The sequence below is a fragment of the Argiope bruennichi genome, chromosome 9 (genome assembly GCF_947563725.1).
Source record: "Argiope bruennichi chromosome 9, qqArgBrue1.1, whole genome shotgun sequence".
Classification (NCBI taxonomy): domain Eukaryota; kingdom Metazoa; phylum Arthropoda; class Arachnida; order Araneae; family Araneidae; genus Argiope; species Argiope bruennichi.
In genome coordinates, this window is record NC_079159.1 from 16,581,788 (window position 1) to 16,601,099 (window position 19,312).

Consider the following 19,312-nt stretch of genomic DNA (forward strand, 5'->3'; position numbering starts at 1 on the left):
AATAAATCACATCCGTCTCGGTTGTAATAACCCTTTTATTATTCACAAACAGTTAATAGAAACAAAATGCAAAATAAATTTAAAGCCGACCGGAGCATGGCGGAACGGAAATTTGCTCAGCAGCTGTTCTGCGTCCGCTGCAGATTATTTAGTTTTAGTTGTAAAACGGCAAAAGCTTTTATGTGCCGTTTATCAATTCTTTTTTAATGTTTCTGTATTTAGTCAAGGTCGGCGAGTGTGTTTAAAGTTCCCTTTCAACTATCTACGTGTAAATGGTCTCTCTTTTAAGATTTCCGCTTTTGTACTATAAATAATGCGTGCCGAGACCTCGGTGAATGAATTCAGGCGTTTCTTTTATTGAATCTGGTCAAATGTGTATTTGATTTGGGGAAGCATGAATGTATCATTCCTTTAAATTTCATTTGTCTAAGTCGATGCCGTTTGCAGCGGAGCATGCATTTTAATAAATGAACTCACTCTGGGTTTTGTTGAAATTGAATTGTTTGAATGGAAATGTAGCTGGGACCTTAGATTTTGCAATTTATTTTCAATTATTTAATAGCATTTTGAAACTACATTTTTTGTTGTTTTTAGGTACTTTTAAATTTATTTCATCTTTCGATGTATTTTGACTATTTGTTTGGTGTATTTGAAACTAAAAATATTTTGAGAATATATAAAAGAGGATTTCTAAATACTTTCATTGTATATTTACTGTCCAATTGTCGCTTATCTGTAAAATTCAATACTGATATTTTGAAAAAATAGTTCCCTTATTTAAATTATTGAAATGTAATCATATAGATATCATTTTATTTTGATTGCTTTTAGGTGTTTATTTTTGAGATGCATATCCATGAAAGAATGCTAAAATAATAGTGTTTTTACAAATGACAAACTATCATTTACAGATTTATATATTTAGAATATAGTTGACAAAATCAAAGAACGAGTGCCCTATCTTCAAATCTTGCTCCGATTTCGCCGATTTTTATTTTACATGAGAATTTATACACCGCTAGATATATTATCAATGGTCGTCTACCACGCCCCCATCCTGCATTTTTTTGGAAGAAGTTTATAGAATTTTACTTCTCTGTGTTTCGTTTTGGAGGGAAAAAAAAAAAAAAAAAAAACTTGACAGAATCCCTCAATCTCAACAATTGCTCTAATTTCGTCAATCTTTATTTTATGTAAAGGCCGCGGTGGCCTGGTGGTAAGATCTCGGCTTCGGAACCGGAGGGTTTCAGGTTCGAGACCCGATTCCACCGAAGAACCGTCGTGTAAGGGGGTCTGTTGCACGTTAAATCCGTCAGGGCCAAACGTCCTCCCGCTGGTGTGGTGTGGTGTGGAGAGGGGGGTGCCAGCTCAGATGTCGTCCTCGTCATCTGACCGTGGTTCAAAATTACGAGGTTCGTCCCAAAATAGCCCTAGTGTTGCTTCAAACGGGACGTTAATATAACCAAACCAAACCAAACCAAACCAAAACCAAACTTTATTTTATGTGGAAGCCCATGACTTCTAGATATGTCATCAATAGTCGCCCCGACCCTTCATCATACTCCATTTCTAGAGAAATCTCGAAATCATTTCTTAAACTCCATTAGGAGAAAATGATTGAATCCCGCAGTCATTGCATTGGTTTAGCCAAATTTTATTTCTTATGAAAGTTCGTGACATCTTGATATGTCCTCAATGCCACCTTTTCCCCATCGTAAAATGGAGAGCTCAGTCGCAACAATTTCGGCGATTTCGCCACTTTTATTCGCCGATTTATTTTGTCACCTAGCAAGAATAGAATCACAATGTTCTATATTTACTATGCAGATATAATTTTTAATATCATTTTTGGTTGTTATAATAAATGGTTGTTCATCAAAGTTGGTCGACTTTGCTACTATGGGGGTAAGTACTATTCGTATGATATATATATTCCAGCGTCGTTTGTAACGTTGAGCAGAGTTTAAAATGATCCCCGCCAATGCAAATCAGAACTTCTGTTTCATAGTCCAGCAACTCAAGCTGGGGTTTTTTACACGTGTGAATAAAAGCAAGCGTGGAGAAAAAAATTAGTTATGAAATTTTAAATTTTATGTTTTGTAAACGTTTTTTTTTATGCTTGATTGTTGCAAAAATCAGTAAACTGAGATTTGCAATTTTTATTATGCTGATTCATTGTACTCTCATTTAACGGGACAGGTAGAGGTTATTTCTATTATTTTCATTCCGCATTTTTTTTTTTTTATTATTTTGTATTTGATAATACATTCTGTTAGCTGATCATTATTTGTTGCGATCGTTTTTAATTATAAGCTATAGATATAACATAAATTGAATTAATATAAGTAATAGTAACACAAATAGAATTTTTATGTTACTATATATATATATATATATATATATATATATAAAATATAATATAAATAATGCGATATTGATAGTAATTCTATTTATTTTATTTTTTATTTCTTAAGTGCTCTATCGATTTGCATGACATTTTCTATTGCAATTTCCTTCATTTAGTCTGTACAATCAGATCTAAGATATTGTTAACAGGATAATAGCCTATCTAGATGAGCAGATCTTCCAGTAAAGATACATAATAGACAGCAAATACGTGATTCTTATATAATTTAATCGGAAAATGAGGTTAAAGCATAAAAAACTGCGATTAACACTTGGTCGATGACCTAGATATCGATATGCAACTAAGAACCATGTGGTTTGCCATCTAAAATCGATCTATATCCAATCCATTATATAACATACTAAGAATGTTGTTTGGAAGTTCTGTTCTTTGTTTGAGAACTACGCCCAGTTCTTACTTAAAAATTAGCATTTCTAAATAAGCCTGTTCGTATAAATTCTTCAATACTTGTTTGAAATGAATAATTTCTTAGTTAAAGATTATATCGGAATTATGGCTTTGACAAGATTAAAATGATGGTAAAACAATCTTCTTTTAAACAAATAATTTTATATTTGTCTGATTTTTATTTATTTTTCAGCGTTAATGTGATGTTCATTCTTTGATTGTTAGCTTTTTCATGATCCATTGCTAGTAATAGATCAAGTGAACAATAACTATACATTAAAAAAAAAAAAAAAAAAAAAAAAAAAAAAAGGACGTTGTAAAAATAAACGTATAACAAGTTTTTTTTTTTCCCTTCAAAAAATGTGCATTGATGTTAGTTTCTTTAGCATACGTCTCTCAACACTCAGTGGATTGTCATTTTTATAAGAAATTGTTTTATCTTAAATATCTTGAATTCGAAAACCGCATATTATCACACTTCTCTGAAAAATAACTTTCAATTTCCTCACCTGCGTGAAATTTTAACTTCCGTCTTAGTCATAATTTCCGACTGTGGTTTTAAACTTAAGATAGTGTAGATTTTCGCATGTGATATTTGCTCTGGCATTTCCGAATATTTCCTTCAAATACTAGCTGGAATAAATTCCTTAAAACTTTCTTGCATATTCTCTAATAAACTTGTCATGCTAGAGAATGTCTTATCTGGTCTAGGCGGGGGATAGTTACAAAATATTATCTTTTGGCGTGAATTTAGCATTTTGACAATCTATCGTATCATCCTTGGCGAGTTTTTTGGCGATTAAACCCTGGCATGCGGTTAAAAGTATCTGAAAAACGAATTTGTGTTTTAGACGAGGTTTTCTTAACAAACTGAAACAAAAAACCGGTACAAAATTACGCTTGTAGTCACAAATTCCCATATTAAATTTGATATATTTAAGTCATTGCGTTTTTGAAATATCGCGTTTACTTATTTCTGAAAGTACAGACCGACAGGCAGTCAACCCTTAGTTGGCTCTGTGTCAGATTTTGACAAATGTCTACACTATGTATCTGTGTCTACACACTAATGTCTACACTATGTATCTGTGTACCGAATTTTTATTTATCCAGCTCTCTTCTTTTTGCAGTTATTGTGTTAACTTATATTAGAACAGCTAGACAGATGGACCTTCTCTAAAAGGATTTTACTCAAAATTTGATAGATATCTCCAAATTTGGTGTAAAGACCGTATACCGAATTTCAGCCATCTAGCTGAACGTGTTTGTCACTGACAGACAGACAGTCATTTTCCAAAAATACGTTTTTCGAACTCAGAGGTCTAAAACGTGGAGATTCGTTAAATCTTGAATTCGAATTTTTTTTTTTTTTTTTGACGATTACTATATATTCTCTATACTATGTTTACAAGAAAATAAAAATTTCTAATTTTATGCTCTATAATACAGAGAAATCACAATTGCATATTGTTGGTAATCTCAAATTTGAAAGAAAATCAAAATTATACTGAATAGCTATAAATAAAGAATGTAAATTGCAATCTGCTTTTATTCATTTTATTCCGTAATTAGAAGCTACGAAAATAATTTAATTATACCCGGACTGTGTTTATAATCTTAAGAGAACTTCAAAAATAAATTGTTAAGATTCATTATTTGTGCAGATGACGTCTGTGTGACGCTAGTCTGCTGTTGTTATATTTTGTAAAAGCCGATTTAATTTTTTTAATTAGATCTGTCTTGTATCCTAATGAAGTGTTTTTGTCATTTCAGGTAACTATCCATTTATTTTACAAGTTCTTCTAATTAATCGTCTGCAGGAAGTATTCTGGAAGGATGACAAATAAGTTCTCAGTTTTTATTCTTTATTCCGATCTTTTTAAGCTTCTTTAATGAAAGGAGTTTCTCAGAAAAAGATTATTGGAAACATTATTAATTTATCAATTTTTTTTTTCGTTCCTTTATTTTTAATTTTTCTTTCTTACATTTTTGCCAAAACAAGAACGGAAGCTTTAAAAATTATCTTTTAATGTAATTATGTTTAGATTAATTCTTTGTTTCTAATCTTTGGCAACATTTACTCTTAAGCGGCTGAAGCTTAGCTAAACTTTTATCTTGCGTCAGAAAATTTTAATAATAAATTTTATGGCAATATTTTCTGGAATGGCATTAAGTAATTCCTCTTTTTTTTGTAATAATTTAATGTTTTATAAAATTGGATTTAATATTCCAAATATTCAAACTTTATTATTGTTGAAACATGAATATTTTATATCGTTTGCTTTTTTTTTTTTTTAAAGAATTGTAGAAGTTTGTCATGCTTAGATCTTACAATAAAAGTATATCTTTAATTAATTAATTCCTTTAAAAATATAACGCAAAAAAGATTTGGAATTGTAGTGTTATTTAGGTAAAAAGAATGCTGTTTTTTAAAATAACCTAATTATCAACAAATGAGTCAGTTTTTCAGTTAAATAAACACGAATTCTTTTTGCAGTGTCTTGCTACATATCACATTTGTGAAATGCAGTGTAGGCATAGATTTACATTCATTTTTTTAAAATTAAAGCTCGACAAAATCTCACCTTTGTTGTAAAATAAGAAAAAAAAAAAAAAAAAAAAGCACCAAATTTAATTTAATAACAGATTAGTTCCAAAAAATTTCTGTTTGAAGTTTTTGAAATTTAGCTCCAAGAAATTAATAGTTGTATTCGGAAATTTTGCGATATTTTTAATTTTAGGAAGAATTAATAACTATTACTAACTTTCAAGATCATTCAATAATGGATAAATTTGTCAGAATGCTCTTAAAGCTTTTATATCTCCTAGTAACCACTTAGTATATCAGTTTTTGAACTGAGGATTTTTAATATTTTCAATTAAGTGCTAATTAACGTCTTCGGATATTATGTAGATATTATTTTTGTCAAGTGACCGTGTGTCTAAATTCCCGGGAGCTATTGCTATCTTATTTGTAGGTCAGAAAACGTTTGAAAAGAATAAAACTTACTTTTCGTTTCAGTATTCTGAGACGACCACTTTTCGACGCTTCTATTTCACTAAGGGGGTGACACATGGAAAGATGTGCGCCATTTCCGGAATTTACTTTATTCTTAAATGTAAACATATCCTCTTTTCTTCTCACCTCTATTTTGCCGAATTAAACCCTCCCTAATGCATGAGCAAAAGCGTGGAAGGTTTTAGAATTCGTTGGCAAACAACAGTTGAATTTATTTCCTTCATTCTCTTCTTAAAAATATCCAATCTAATGTTGTTTTCTGTCGAACAATAAATTAGGTTACTTTAAATTTAAACGAGATTATAGATAACTTTCTGAAATGAAAGCATGGAGTTTGAAGTTACATTTTCTTTTTCTTTAATATTAATGCAAGTTAAATATTATTGTTTTGATATGGTTAAATGTTTTATATCGTTATTGCTTGAAAAGGTCTTTTGTCAAAGGTGCCATACGGTTGAAATCTTTTTTGTTGGTACTTCATTATATCGCCAACAGATGCCAAATTGCCTATGCCAAGGTTTGGTTTGGTTTGGAGTTTTTTGGCGCAAGGGCCAATCTCGGCCAAACTGCTCCATACGTGCGATAAAAAAAGTTTCAAATCTATTTAAATAACAGCACTTAAAACATTAAGAAAAAGGAGTTAAAATGTAAAAAAATAAATGATAAATTCCAAACATTGGTTAAAAAGTTAAATGTTCGTTAAAAAGCCGATAGTTCTCAGAAAGTTAAAAATATCTGGATGGTGTTTCTCTCCCAGCAATGCTGAAAGAGTTACATGAGATGAATGAAAGTAGCGAGAGCGATGATGATTATAGTTCGGACATTCTATTAAAATGTGATAAACATTTAATTCAGTACAGCATGTAGGACACTTTGGCGCATTCTCTCCAAAGAGTAAATGTTTATGACTAAACCGAGTGTGCCCTATACGGAGGCGAGTCAGTATGACATCTGCCCCTCGTATAGGCAAAACTGGCCACAAGCCAATTAACGGTTTAATAAGATGCAATTTATTTTGGATCTGTTGGTCCCATGTCACCTGCCACAGAGAAAAAATATATTTTGTAACAGATATCTGAATATCCCTATAAGGGATTTCATAATGTAATAAGGAAGAAGCAGTTTTAGCAGTGCAATCAGCTTTTTCATTCCCTGCAATTCCAACATGACCAGGGATCCAGCAGAGTAAAATGCTAAAACCCCGAAGATGGAGAGTCTGCAAGAGTTCCAAAATTTTAATAGCGATGGGATGCGTATGAAAGTTAAAATGATGAAGTGCCTCTAAAGAACTCATGCTGTCGGTATATATACAGCATTGATAGTGAGATGAGAGCGAAATCTTCTGTAATGCAAAGAAAATCGCCATCAGTTCAGCAGAGAGAATTGAGAATGATGCCTATGGCAAGAAGATGATGATTGTTAAAGTATATGATATGGTAAATACAGTAAACAAAATTTATGAAAGCTTTAAAAATAGGGAAGGAAAAAAAGTGAATTATTTGTTAAAAAGGAAAATTAAAGCTTTAAACAGTTAATCTGAAATATAATCGCTTCATTGTGCTATTTATCTTAACAAGTATTTTGTAATCTGGTATTGATGACTTGGCATCCAGGGATGATATAAAGAGGTACCGGTCAGTTTATTTCAATAATATAGAATATACGACTTTTTGCATTGTAGTTGGCGATATGTTTCTTTCTTGCATCAAAAATTGAATATTTATTTATTTATTTTTTATTATTTATTTGATTCCACACCATATTTGTCTTTAATCTGAAATTTCAAATGGCGCTTGTATTTATTGTATTTAATAATGGTAGTAATTTTCGAATTCAATGGTACAAAACTTTTAATTTGCTGTCTTGGAAGTACTAAAGAACCATTTCTACTCAAAATTTACTAATTAAAAACCAGAATTTTAAGGAAAGATAATAATAAAAGACAACCTTATTAAGTTTTTTTGGAGGGGAGGCAGTATAACATTATTCTGTTGTTTTTAGATAAAAATTATAAAGGAATATTGTATTTTGCGCCATTTTTCTCCCTAGATTGACCTAATGTATTGAATAAGAGGTGAAAATCTAATACAGAATGCAATGATTGAGAGTCCATTTTTTTAAATCATTTAAATCTTTCAAGAATTAACCAAGTCAGTGAATGACATTAAAAAAATGATAGAAATATCTCTCGCAAATCTTATATTTCAATATCCAAATTTTGGAAATTAGAAAATTAAAAGCAAGTTAGAGTAATTGGGATGAATTTGTTACTCTGGCTATTTGTACATTTATCAACGTATTTGTCTTATCTGAATTTATCCTCTTGCTATGTGTAGATGTTTATTTTGTATTCAATGATATTTAAGTATAAAGATTATCTCTATTGTTCTTGTATTTTCTCTTTATATTAATATTTTTTATCTGCTTCTAATATAAATGCAAATGATGACCTAAAATTAATAAATTATTTTTAATATTTTGACGTGTTTGAATTCTTTCGGTTTAATTTGTTAGTTCAACGCCGTTTTGAAATTTCCAGAGGAATACCAAAGAATAATTTTAACTGATCCTCTTGTATTGCAATTAACTTTGAAATATTCAGCATCTTGTAAACAAATTAATGCATTTCTGAAAAGCGTGAATCGATATTTATCACAGAATATATTCAACTTATATATTGACGATTAGATTTTTTTTTCAGAGTACAATACAATTTCAGGCATAAGAGGGCTGCTGATGTCATATAAAATATCGTAATGTAAATGAAAACAGGAAATCAGTTTTGCAATTATTTTACATCATGAACACTTTTTTAAATAATACCGCATTAAACAACGGCTTTTACGATAAATAGTGTCTCAAGAGTGGAAAAAATTTGAAACAAAAAGTCTGTCTTATATATATATAAAAAGAAAAACCGTGCTAAAACAATTTATGAATGCAAGAAAGAGTTTTTAGTTTTATGATAGTCTGTTCCTAATGGGTCGGTAATTGTGATGGCAAATATGATTTCATAATATCAGGTAGTAGATAGATATTGTTTCGTAATATTATGCAAGTCTTTTTTGATAAATTAGGCTAAAAATCTTTCCCGTTTCCATTGCATTTCTCTGCTTCACAATGCATAATTGAATACATAATTATATTAATTGCCCCATAATATTATTTTGAATTAGGTACTTTTCCGTTAGTCGGGCGCAAATGTCACCAGTTGTGAATCAAACGCAAATTTGGCGGAATTCTACATTATTTGGCGATTTTTCGCTTGCGCCCGGCTAACGGAAAAGTACCTTGAATTATTATACTTAATTATTTTTTACTAAAAAGTTGAGAAATTTTTTAGCAAAAATTTAGAAATCAATTCAAATACCGGTTATAGTTTATGTATTCAAATTTCAGATTTTCATTCAAGGCATTCATAAATGTTTAAAAAGTATAATTTTCCCTTTTGATTTCGTTTAAATTTATTTAACTGTTCGCCTCGAGTCAGGGCCGCGGTGGCCTGGTGGTAAGGTCTCTGCTCGTGAGAAGAGGGTTTCAGGTTCGAGACCCGATTCCACCGAAGAACCGTCGTGTAAGGGGGTCTGTTGCACGTTAAATCCGTCAAGGCCAAACGTCCTCCCTCTGGTGTGGTGTAGAGAGGGGGACAGCTCAGGTGTCGTCCTCGTCATCTGGCCGCGGTTCAAAATTACAAGGTCCGTCCCAAAATAGCCCTAATGTTTCTTTAGAACGGGACGTTAATATAACTAAACTAAACTCGCCTCGCGAATCTGCAGCTACTCTTGTCAACTCTATGATGTTTCTCTTTTATCTGTCCATTTCTTCCGAGGTGGCATTTTTGTCTGACAACAGTCAGCTCGATACAACTTGTACATGCGTACAGCTTGTTGAAAGAAACATGCTGTGTCTCTTCTTATTTTGCTTTGTGATGTTTCGTTATGAATGACGAATAATGTGGTCAGATCGATCGTAAAATTCTTTCACTGAAACGTTTGTTGTCCAGTTTATTCGCAGTTCAAAACCCACTGTAATTGATCATAAAGTTTTGAATCGGTGTAAAAAGCATTGAACTTAGGAAGTCTGCGAAATGTTCGCGGCATTGTGGGAAATAATATTTATTATCGATTTTTTTTCCTTCTGATTTCTGATTCAGGAAGCGCAATAAAATTTGATAAATGTAGCGTAAAAAAATAAATAAAAGGATGGGAAATAAAATACAGCAGTGCGACAAGTATTTAAGACAATAAATTACATTGCTGAAGGTCATGTGTTTTTCTTTAAAAATAAAATAACAATATGTCTAAATTTTCCCACGCTTTTTGGCAATTTAATTAAATTTAACAGGATATTTTTATCTAGCATTTTTTAAATTTTAGATTTAATGTGTTGTAGTCACTGTTCGACGATTTTATTTTATTATTCTTTTGTCGTGTCCTTTGTTTAGCTTCTGTCGAATTATCGAAAATATTTGACCTTGATTTTTTTGCAATACAGTATCATTTTCCCTCTACAGCTTTAAGTTTTAGGAAGATTGCTAAGGACTTATGCAAATAAAAATTTAATTACTGCCAATACGAGTTTTATTCTTTGCGAGTCAGTTTCCTTTTTAAATTTGCTGCTGGTAAGTAATTTACGTTCAATTTTTTTTTTCTTCTGTAATCATGGTATTTTTTTTAAAAAATTTCGCAGATCGGATAATTGTTATGGTTCGCCTTAGAACTTCATATTATCATTAAAGAATTATGTTTGCATCTCTTTATTTTTATTTTATTTATTTTCATATTTTATTTTCTGCTTATTATTTTAAAATAAAATTTATTATAGATTTTATGAATTTCTTCATAATATCTATATGAATTATATGAAGAAATATTAAATTACGAAAGAAAATCTTTTATGAGTTTCCTTCTGAATTTTATGAATTTCTGATTCTTATTGAATGCAAATTATCTGCCAACTCACAAACATATGCCATAAAGGAAGATTTTTTTTTAAAATTGATTTTTCGAAAAACCGATCATCTATTTCTTTTTCTTTCAATTTTACCTGATCATGACTCGAGATATGAACAGTAAAATCAACGGGAGCGGTCTTTCTGAAACCTTCTCGAATAATTTCTAAAAAGATGATTTCCCAGAGAATGCCTTACATGGCATTTGTGTGTAATAGTTTCCAAATGTTAACCTTTGGCACGAATTTAGCATTTTTACTGAATCTATGTTGTGTACCTGGGCGAGTTTTTGGCAATCTATCCCTGGCATGCGGTTAATAGTCTCCGGAAAATGAATTTTCTTCATAGACGCGTTTTTTCCAACAGATTGAATCACAAATTTGACACAATCTACACTTGTACTCACAAAATTCTATACCAAATTTGATATATTTATGTCCCTGCGTTTTTGAGCTTTCGGACACTGCATGTTTCTGAAACTACAGACTGATTGATGGTCATCTCGTGTTGGATTTGATTCAAAAGTTGATAGATATCTGTACTACTCATGTTAAATCTGAGCTCTGAATTTTATCAGTATATATTTCTTTTTTTTTGGCAGTTATTGTTTTAACTTATATTTTAATACCAGACAGACTTCCTCAGAACGGATTTTGCTCAAACATGGATGGGAATCTACAAAGTTGGTGTAAAGACCGAAATTTCAACTGTCTAACTCAAAGCGTTTTTGAGTTCGCTTTGTCACAGACAGATAGGCATGGCATTTTAAGCATCCCGGAGTTCGAAAATGTGTTTTTCGAACTCCGGGGGGTCCAACATGTGAAGATCCGTCAGAATCTCGAGTTCGTATTTTTTTCATGATTACAATACTTTTTCTGTACTTTGTATATGAGAAACTGAAAATAAACAAAGATAGGGCGTGGCAGATGACATTTCCATCAGGAGCAAGCAAATAATTTCTGGCCACATTAGCTAATCCCTTGCCACGGATCTTTCTCCTGAAGGGTTTTGCCAGTATAAACAAGGATCTTTTATTCGTAGAAGAAATTTTTTTTTTTGGTATTAATGTTACGTTCATGATTAAATATACTAATACACAGAGTTTCAAGAAGAAATAATAATTATTAATGGACAAAAAGAGATAAATTTGTTTACATTTAACGAATTAAGATTAAATTTGCCTAAGGTGTACATACACACTAGATATATTTTTTTTAATTTTAAAAATCCAGTTTTTTCAGTAGTTCATTAGTATATGTTTAAACTCATTTCCCTGAGAAAAAACCATATATTACATTAATAATTAATTAATTAAATAATATTTAATGGGCTAATTAGCATATTTTTTGAAACATATCTTAAATTCTAATTTGTGCAGACACACAATTCTAATTGGAAATTATGCCTAATATATGAAATTATGCCTCAATCAAGTTATAAAAATATATAGTTTCTGGGTAGCAATTTTTTCATCAACAATGAATAGAAAAAGCGAGATTTTTTCTGTCATTTTAACTTTTAAATAGCTATTAAAAATTTATTTCTATAAACATAGCTTTGATTGAGGCACAAAACATCCTTTGTTTCATACAGATTATTTTGATATATAAATAATTGTATTTGGTTAATTTCTTGTTGAGTTATGATTGCTTGAATGAAGCAACATAGTGGAAAAATATCATTTTTCATAAAATGAGTTTTTAAAAAAAACCGAAACTAGAGTTTTTAGTGAAAGTACCTCAATAAAAATAATTATAACTCGAGAAATATTGACAATATCTTGGTATCGTTTGAAAGCTAAAGCATCACAGAACATTTTGAAGCATTAAAAAAAATATTCGATATTTTGAACGATTTTCGAAGTTACAAGTGTGTACGTACACCTTAATGTCTTGGATACAAATGATTTCCAAATATTTTTATTGTATCTATCTAAAATGAATATCACCTTTATTTAGCACCTGCATCCAATACAAATAGAATACAAAATGAGAGACTAATACAATTTGACGATTGGTGAAAAATAGGATACTGTATACATTATTTGTCATGTTCTTCTATAAGAATTCCCGATTTGAGCAAATTTTTTTAAGTAAGCAACCGAATCCATAAAACTCTTATCGCACAGACAAATTTACTGAGAAAAACATGAGTTTCCGCACAACTACAAAGATGAACGTTAAATACTTTCAATTCAAGGAACAAAATTTCTTATAGATGTTTTATTTAGCAAATGTGTCAGATTTGCTAATTCTATTTGATAAAAGATATTGTATGATATATCTTTGTAGTTTGATATCTTGAATGACAAATGATATCGTAAAAATATTATTGGAGATTTTGTGTTAATAGGGAAAGGCTTTAAATTACGAGTATGCCGTAACTTTCCTCGAAAAATTTCAAAAACGAATTTGATGTAAAGGAACTGCTTGTGAAATAATTAGGCAAGTATTTTTTCTTTTTTTGAAATTATATCTTTAATATATAAAACTAATAACTAATACATGAACTCAATTAATCCTAACTGCACTTAGAAAATCGGAATGTATTATTGCAAGTCGTTTGCTATTTATTTCAGCCCGAAATATTTTCAGTTTGAAATAAAACGTGCAGTCTATTTTTTGCGATTGACAAACGTGACTTTTCTTCCTTCTTTTTCAAATAACGACGAAAGATAAATTGTTTGATATATCCCCACTGCTCTTTGTGTGAGCGAATTCACTGTCATTCATTTTTTTTACTCTTCTTTATAAGAAGCACCATTGAAGACGAGCATTCTAAATATTATGAGGATTTTTCTTTTTCCTTTAGCATCGCAATAATTTTTTTGTTGTTGTTGATATTTTTAGTTCTTAAGGTTTACGTTTATGATTAAGATGTCCTTGACGGAAATTCATTTTATTTTATATATTGATTTAAGGAACGTCGCTTTCACTGCTAACCGTGAAAGACCACGGGAAATGAGGTATAATTTCCGTTCCGTTCTTCGTTCAGTTATTGCTTTCCATTTTCCTTTTTCCGTTTTTTCATGGAAGGCAATCTAAAGTTTGTTGGGGGATATTGCTCTTGTTCTAGAAGCTCTGGTTATAGTTTGTGTTCCGTATAGAATTTGTGTGAGATAACCGGAACAAATTTGGTTTCGCCTTCTTGGATAAGAAAGAACGAAAAACATAAATTGATTTTTTTCTTCTTATCTTTGCGATAAAAAGCGAAGGAAGCTTAGCTTTTACTTAAATTGAATAACAAAATTCCATCATACGATACGGGTTACGTTGTTACCGTTCAAAATAATTTTCTTCCTTTTTTTCTTCTTTTCTATTTTTTTGAAAGGATTTTCTTTTCATTGAAAAACGATTCTGTCTTAACTCTTTAAGTGTTTAAGAAAGGATAATTCAATAAAACATGAAATTTATGAAAGCGCTTACGCCACATTATTGTACTTTATAGTAAGTGTGTTGTGATTTTCTAACGAACTGCCCGGTTTTAAATACACTAGTTTTAATTTCCACAAACAGCTGCTACACTACAAAATTTACAAACACACATAGACAATTAGATTAAAGGAAACAGTATGGTGGAGGGATTCCACCGTTTCCAACCGAAAGCATTCGGCGTTACTGCAAGGGTTGCGCATACGGAAAAAGTCGACCTCAGGATGCAGGTCTCCCGTTCAAATGCTTGTCTTCTGTAAAACGCCTCAAGAGGGCGCTCACTACACAAGGGAAAAAAGAGGTGCTACAAGTTTAGAAATAAAAGATTTAAATAACATGTTATGGAGCTAAGATTTCTGTAATCTTCTAAAACCAGCTTCTGCATATTTCATTTACAAAAAGTATAAATGTGCAGAATGCACATAGTTTCATTCTAAATGTAAATTATTGTTGCTTTATTAGCATTGAAGTTGTTTTTATCCTTTCTAGGGCCGTGGAAAATATGCTTCCCACCAAATTTATCAATCTTTGTATGAAATGATGTAGGTTGGCATAATTTCTGACACATTTTTTTAGTAAGTCAGAAACTTAGATGCTTCAGTTCTTTATCTCAGACAAAATGATGTGCCTTGATTTGTTACATAATTATTAATTAACCAAATTAATTAATTAATCAAATTAAATTTATCTAATAAGCTAAATGGATCCCTTTTCTTATTCTAATTTCAAGCCTAAAAATATTTTAACATAATATGACTAGAAAAAAAATGGCCCTTTAAAGGGTTAATTGTGTTTTTTACTTTCTCGTATACGTAGTATAAAGAAAGTATATTAATCGTACAATAATTCGAAGTGGGGATGTTGACGAATCTCCACGTTTTAGAGATCCCTGAGTTCGAAAAACACGTTTTTAGAAAATATCCGTCTGTCTGCGACAAAGATAACTCAAAAGCGCTTTGAGCTAGCCGGTCGAAAGCTGGTATACGGTATTTACACCAAATTTGCGATAAAATCAGCTCACACGAAGTACGTGTAACAGAATATAATTCAACACGATAATTACAAAACAAAGAGAACTAGGTAGATTAAATTCGATGCACAGATTTATTATCTATAGAGTAGACACCTGTCAAAGTTTGAGCCAAATCTAACTACTGATTGACTGTCTGTCGGTTTGTACTTTTAGGAACATGCAAACGCGATCATTCAAAAACGCAACGACTGAAGTATATCAATATGTGATTTTGTAACAATAATTGCAATCTTGTCAAATTTTTGTTTCGATCGGTTAAGAAAAACCCGCCTAAACCACATATTCGATCTTTGCATACTATTAACACATGCGAGGGATTAATCGCCAAACAACTCGCCAAGGATGGTACGATCAATTCATTTAAAAATGCTAAATTCACGCCAAAAGTTAATATTACGAAACCAAAGCATATCAATGTCATATAAGGCGTTCTCTGGCGTTACAAGTTTATTAGAGAATAAACGAGAAAGCTTTGGAGAGACCACTCTACCTGGTTTTTAACGTAAAGATTGTTCCATCACATTAGTGTTGATATTTACTAAATAATTATGAAATGTAATCTAGTAAGTAATTTAAGTAATATTGTTTAAATGTATAATGGATTTAAAAGAAATTCCTCTAATAGTACTCACGAGCATGAATACTAACGTGAAAATAAAATGACAAAAAAAAATATTCTAGATCAAAATAATTGAATCAGTGATTTTTGTTTTTGTTGTTGAATGAATTGATTCTATAAATATGGATTTAAACATTGAGTGCTGCTATAGCAACCTCTTGAGATTAATCCCAAAGATACTATTAATAACAAAAGTATATTGTCTCTTGCCCTGATTCAAGTGATGACATTTTTTTTGGCAACACATTAAATGATCGATACCTATTTACTTATATACAATTAAATTCCAATTTAAATCTAAACTCATTTCTTGGAGTTCCTACCGGAGCCCCTGCCAACACACACTCTTACCGGTATCAGCCACACACTCCCGCGCAACTGTTTCTCTCTCTTCACTTCATTTCCTTTCGGCCAGAACAGCTACGTGGTTGTTAGAGGTATGGCATATGTAATTCATTTTTATATAAAATAACGCGAGTTCACAAATTGTACAGACTAAGTCTATGACAAAGAATACCGACTTGCTCTGATTGGTTTAAGCCTTGGCATCTTTTTGGCAATGTTTTGCACTCATAATAGTGTAATTTTCGCTTATTTGGCTCAAACCTTGTACCTTTCATTAGTTTTATGGAAGATACGAGTGAATATCGACACGATCTAATTTTTATTAATATAATTGTTTTCTCTAAATATTACTAGTAATACTACTAATACTAATTAATAATCATAATAATAATATATTACTAAAAATACTAGTAATACAAGTAACTAATGTTGTTTATGCACAGAAGTATAAAAACTATATGAAAGTAATTACTCAACATATGATGCAGCAATTAAATAATTCTGATTTTTCTATGATTTTCGTGCCTTTATTAGATAATTTATGCAGTCATTGAAACTTGTTGCTGAACGTTTGTTACTTTCCCATCAACTACATATGGGGAGATGATGACTTAATGCCCAAAACGTATAAATAAGTAAGCTTTAACGGAATATGTGATTCCGTAGCTAATTTTTTTAGTTATATCAAAATAATATTAACAAGAAACACACATAAAAATATTTTTAATAAATGGTAATTTTCATATTTCCTGAATTTAGGTTTCATGATTTGATCTTTTCTGCTGTATATGTGTTCCAGATTAATATTACATGTAAACCGTAAAAATTAGGGGGGTGGGAATTCACATATTTTATTTATTTTTATAAAAATATATTTCGGTATGGCATCTTTTTGGCAATGTTTTACCAAAAAGATGCCAAGGCTTAAACCAATCAGAGCACGTCGGTATCCTTTGTCATAGACTTAGTCTGTACAATTTGCGAACTCGCTAAAATAACAGTATCTGTCGGAATTTAAAATTTGGTTGCCTCTAACTGAGAATTTCAAATCAATTATTATTGATTTAAGATGGGCTGTGGATTCGAATTTATTTTGCATTGTGCACTTAACATTTATCATATGAATCTGAATTTACTTCATTTTTGTAAAAAGATTTATTTTAATTAATTGAAAAAGTTAAAAATAAATTAAATGGCAACAGTCTATCAAGATAAAGAGGTAAAGCATTAATGCTCTGTTTGAATTTTACGAAAAACTTAATCCGTGTTTCACTCTGGTGACATCGGCTTTTGTTTGTTTTGTTTGGAAACACGTGTCTCTTCTTTTCCCTCCTTTGTTTCACTTCGCTTGACTTATGCAACATTAATTACACTTTAAGCCAAGATTTCTTCTTCTAAACTGCAACTACTCCGCTTTCGCAATCCTTAACTTTCTCGTCCCCAAGATGTTTTTCTTACTTGATAAAAATTCTTTGCATCTGGCTTTGTGACGAAAATAGTATTATCATCGTGTCATTGAAATATCACCTAAGTTCGCAGACGATGTTTTCGAAATGAAAACCACTGATGGTTAAAGTAACGACTGGTTGGGAAGTCTGTTAGTTTGTAATGAAATTTAAATGAATCAGTTGTTGCAACAGAAATCGTTTGGCGGTAAAGTTTGTTTAGTTTTATGTGCATAGTAAAATAAATGTGCTATTGTGTAGATTTCATTTTATTCATTATATTTGCATTCTGATTTGGTCTGTATTTTTCGGTTGGAGAAGGTTAATAACACTTGGTTTAATAAACTTGTATTCCAAGTTAATACTTTAATAACTTGAGGTTAATAAAATTATTAGCCTAAAGTGAATAAAATTGTTTTCCAAGTCGTTTTTTGAAAAGAAATAAGAAATATACCTCGTGTAAAAAAATAAAAATAAAGATAATTTATGTATGAAGATATTTTTTAAGACATTTTTATAAATATGAAGCAAAATTAAATTTGAATTTGAAAACTTTTTGTAAGTTAAATTATTTGCAATTAAATTTAAGAATAAGAAGGAATAGTACAATATTTGTGTTTGAAGGATTTACATTATTTCTATTAATTCTTTCTCAAGTATTGTTGCTATATATATATATATATATAAAACTGGAAATCTGTTTTTTGTTTTTGCTTGTTTTCATGTTTGAATCTTATACAGTTCTTCACCCCTTGACAGACTCGAACTAAAGTTCGCACACATGCGCCTGAGCACCTAGAAGGACTTAATGCTTTGTTAAAAAAATTTTTACGGCTTTCTAAAGGACGTGAAATGGATGTTGAAAAATTGTACGATTTTCTTTCATAACTTCACATAAACCATAGCACAAACATTATTTTTTTTATCTTAAAATTTAAAAAAATTAACTTTTTATTGACATAAATTTCATTTTACAATGGCTATTTCTCTAATTTTAATCAATTTTTAAAAATTAATTTAAATACATTTTATAAGAATATCCTTTTTTCCTATTGAAATATTAGGCATATTTTATTTTTTAATTACAATCGGCATTGGCGCGCGTTTGCCAATATGGAAGTTATTTTCGTCGGGCGTATTTATTTTTGCTTTTGTTGCGGAGCTTTTTTTTGTTGAGTTAAGTTGAATTTTTTACTTAATGACTTTTTATAAGTGTTTTAAAAGCTGTCTTGTAAAGTTATTGCAGTTTCCTTAACTGTTTGACCCAATTTCGTCATAATTTAGTAATTTTAAAATTATAATGTGCCTGATTAATATACTATAAATCGTTCTATTTTTTTTTTTTAAGATTGAGTTTATTGAATAGTATTCTATTTAAAAATAAATAAATGCAATAAAAATATTTTCAAACGATATGCTTATTTATAAGCTCGTTGGGATTTCCAATGCGTCTTACGCCATTCATATTATTTACATTTGGGATATGTAAATTTTGGAGATGGCTCGCATGTAAAGAACTAAAAATATTTTTAAATAAATATTAAACATGATATGTAAATAAATATTCTTTTTCAATAACAGATGATATTAAAGCGCTTAATTTTTACTGCTAAACTTTTTATTGTTACGATCCACCTCTTATCGAGTTCATTCC

At 30.5% G+C, this 19,312-nt stretch overlaps 1 protein-coding gene across 2 annotated transcripts in view; it reads left to right on the forward strand.

Annotated features, from left to right (window-relative positions):
• Positions 1 to 19,312, forward strand: part of LOC129983918 (protein numb-like) — a 126,566-nt gene that overhangs the window by 44,653 nt on the left and 62,601 nt on the right. Inside the window, exon 1 of one of the 2 annotated variants that reach the window (XM_056093625.1) lies at positions 17,791 to 17,866. The exons of the other annotated variant lie outside the window; for it this stretch is intronic. Coding sequence (XP_055949600.1) covers positions 17,833 to 17,866 — 34 coding nt within the window. The 5' untranslated portion in view covers positions 17,791 to 17,832. Of the gene's footprint in view, positions 1 to 17,790; positions 17,867 to 19,312 lie in introns of those variants that run through there. 2 annotated transcript variants of the gene reach the window in all.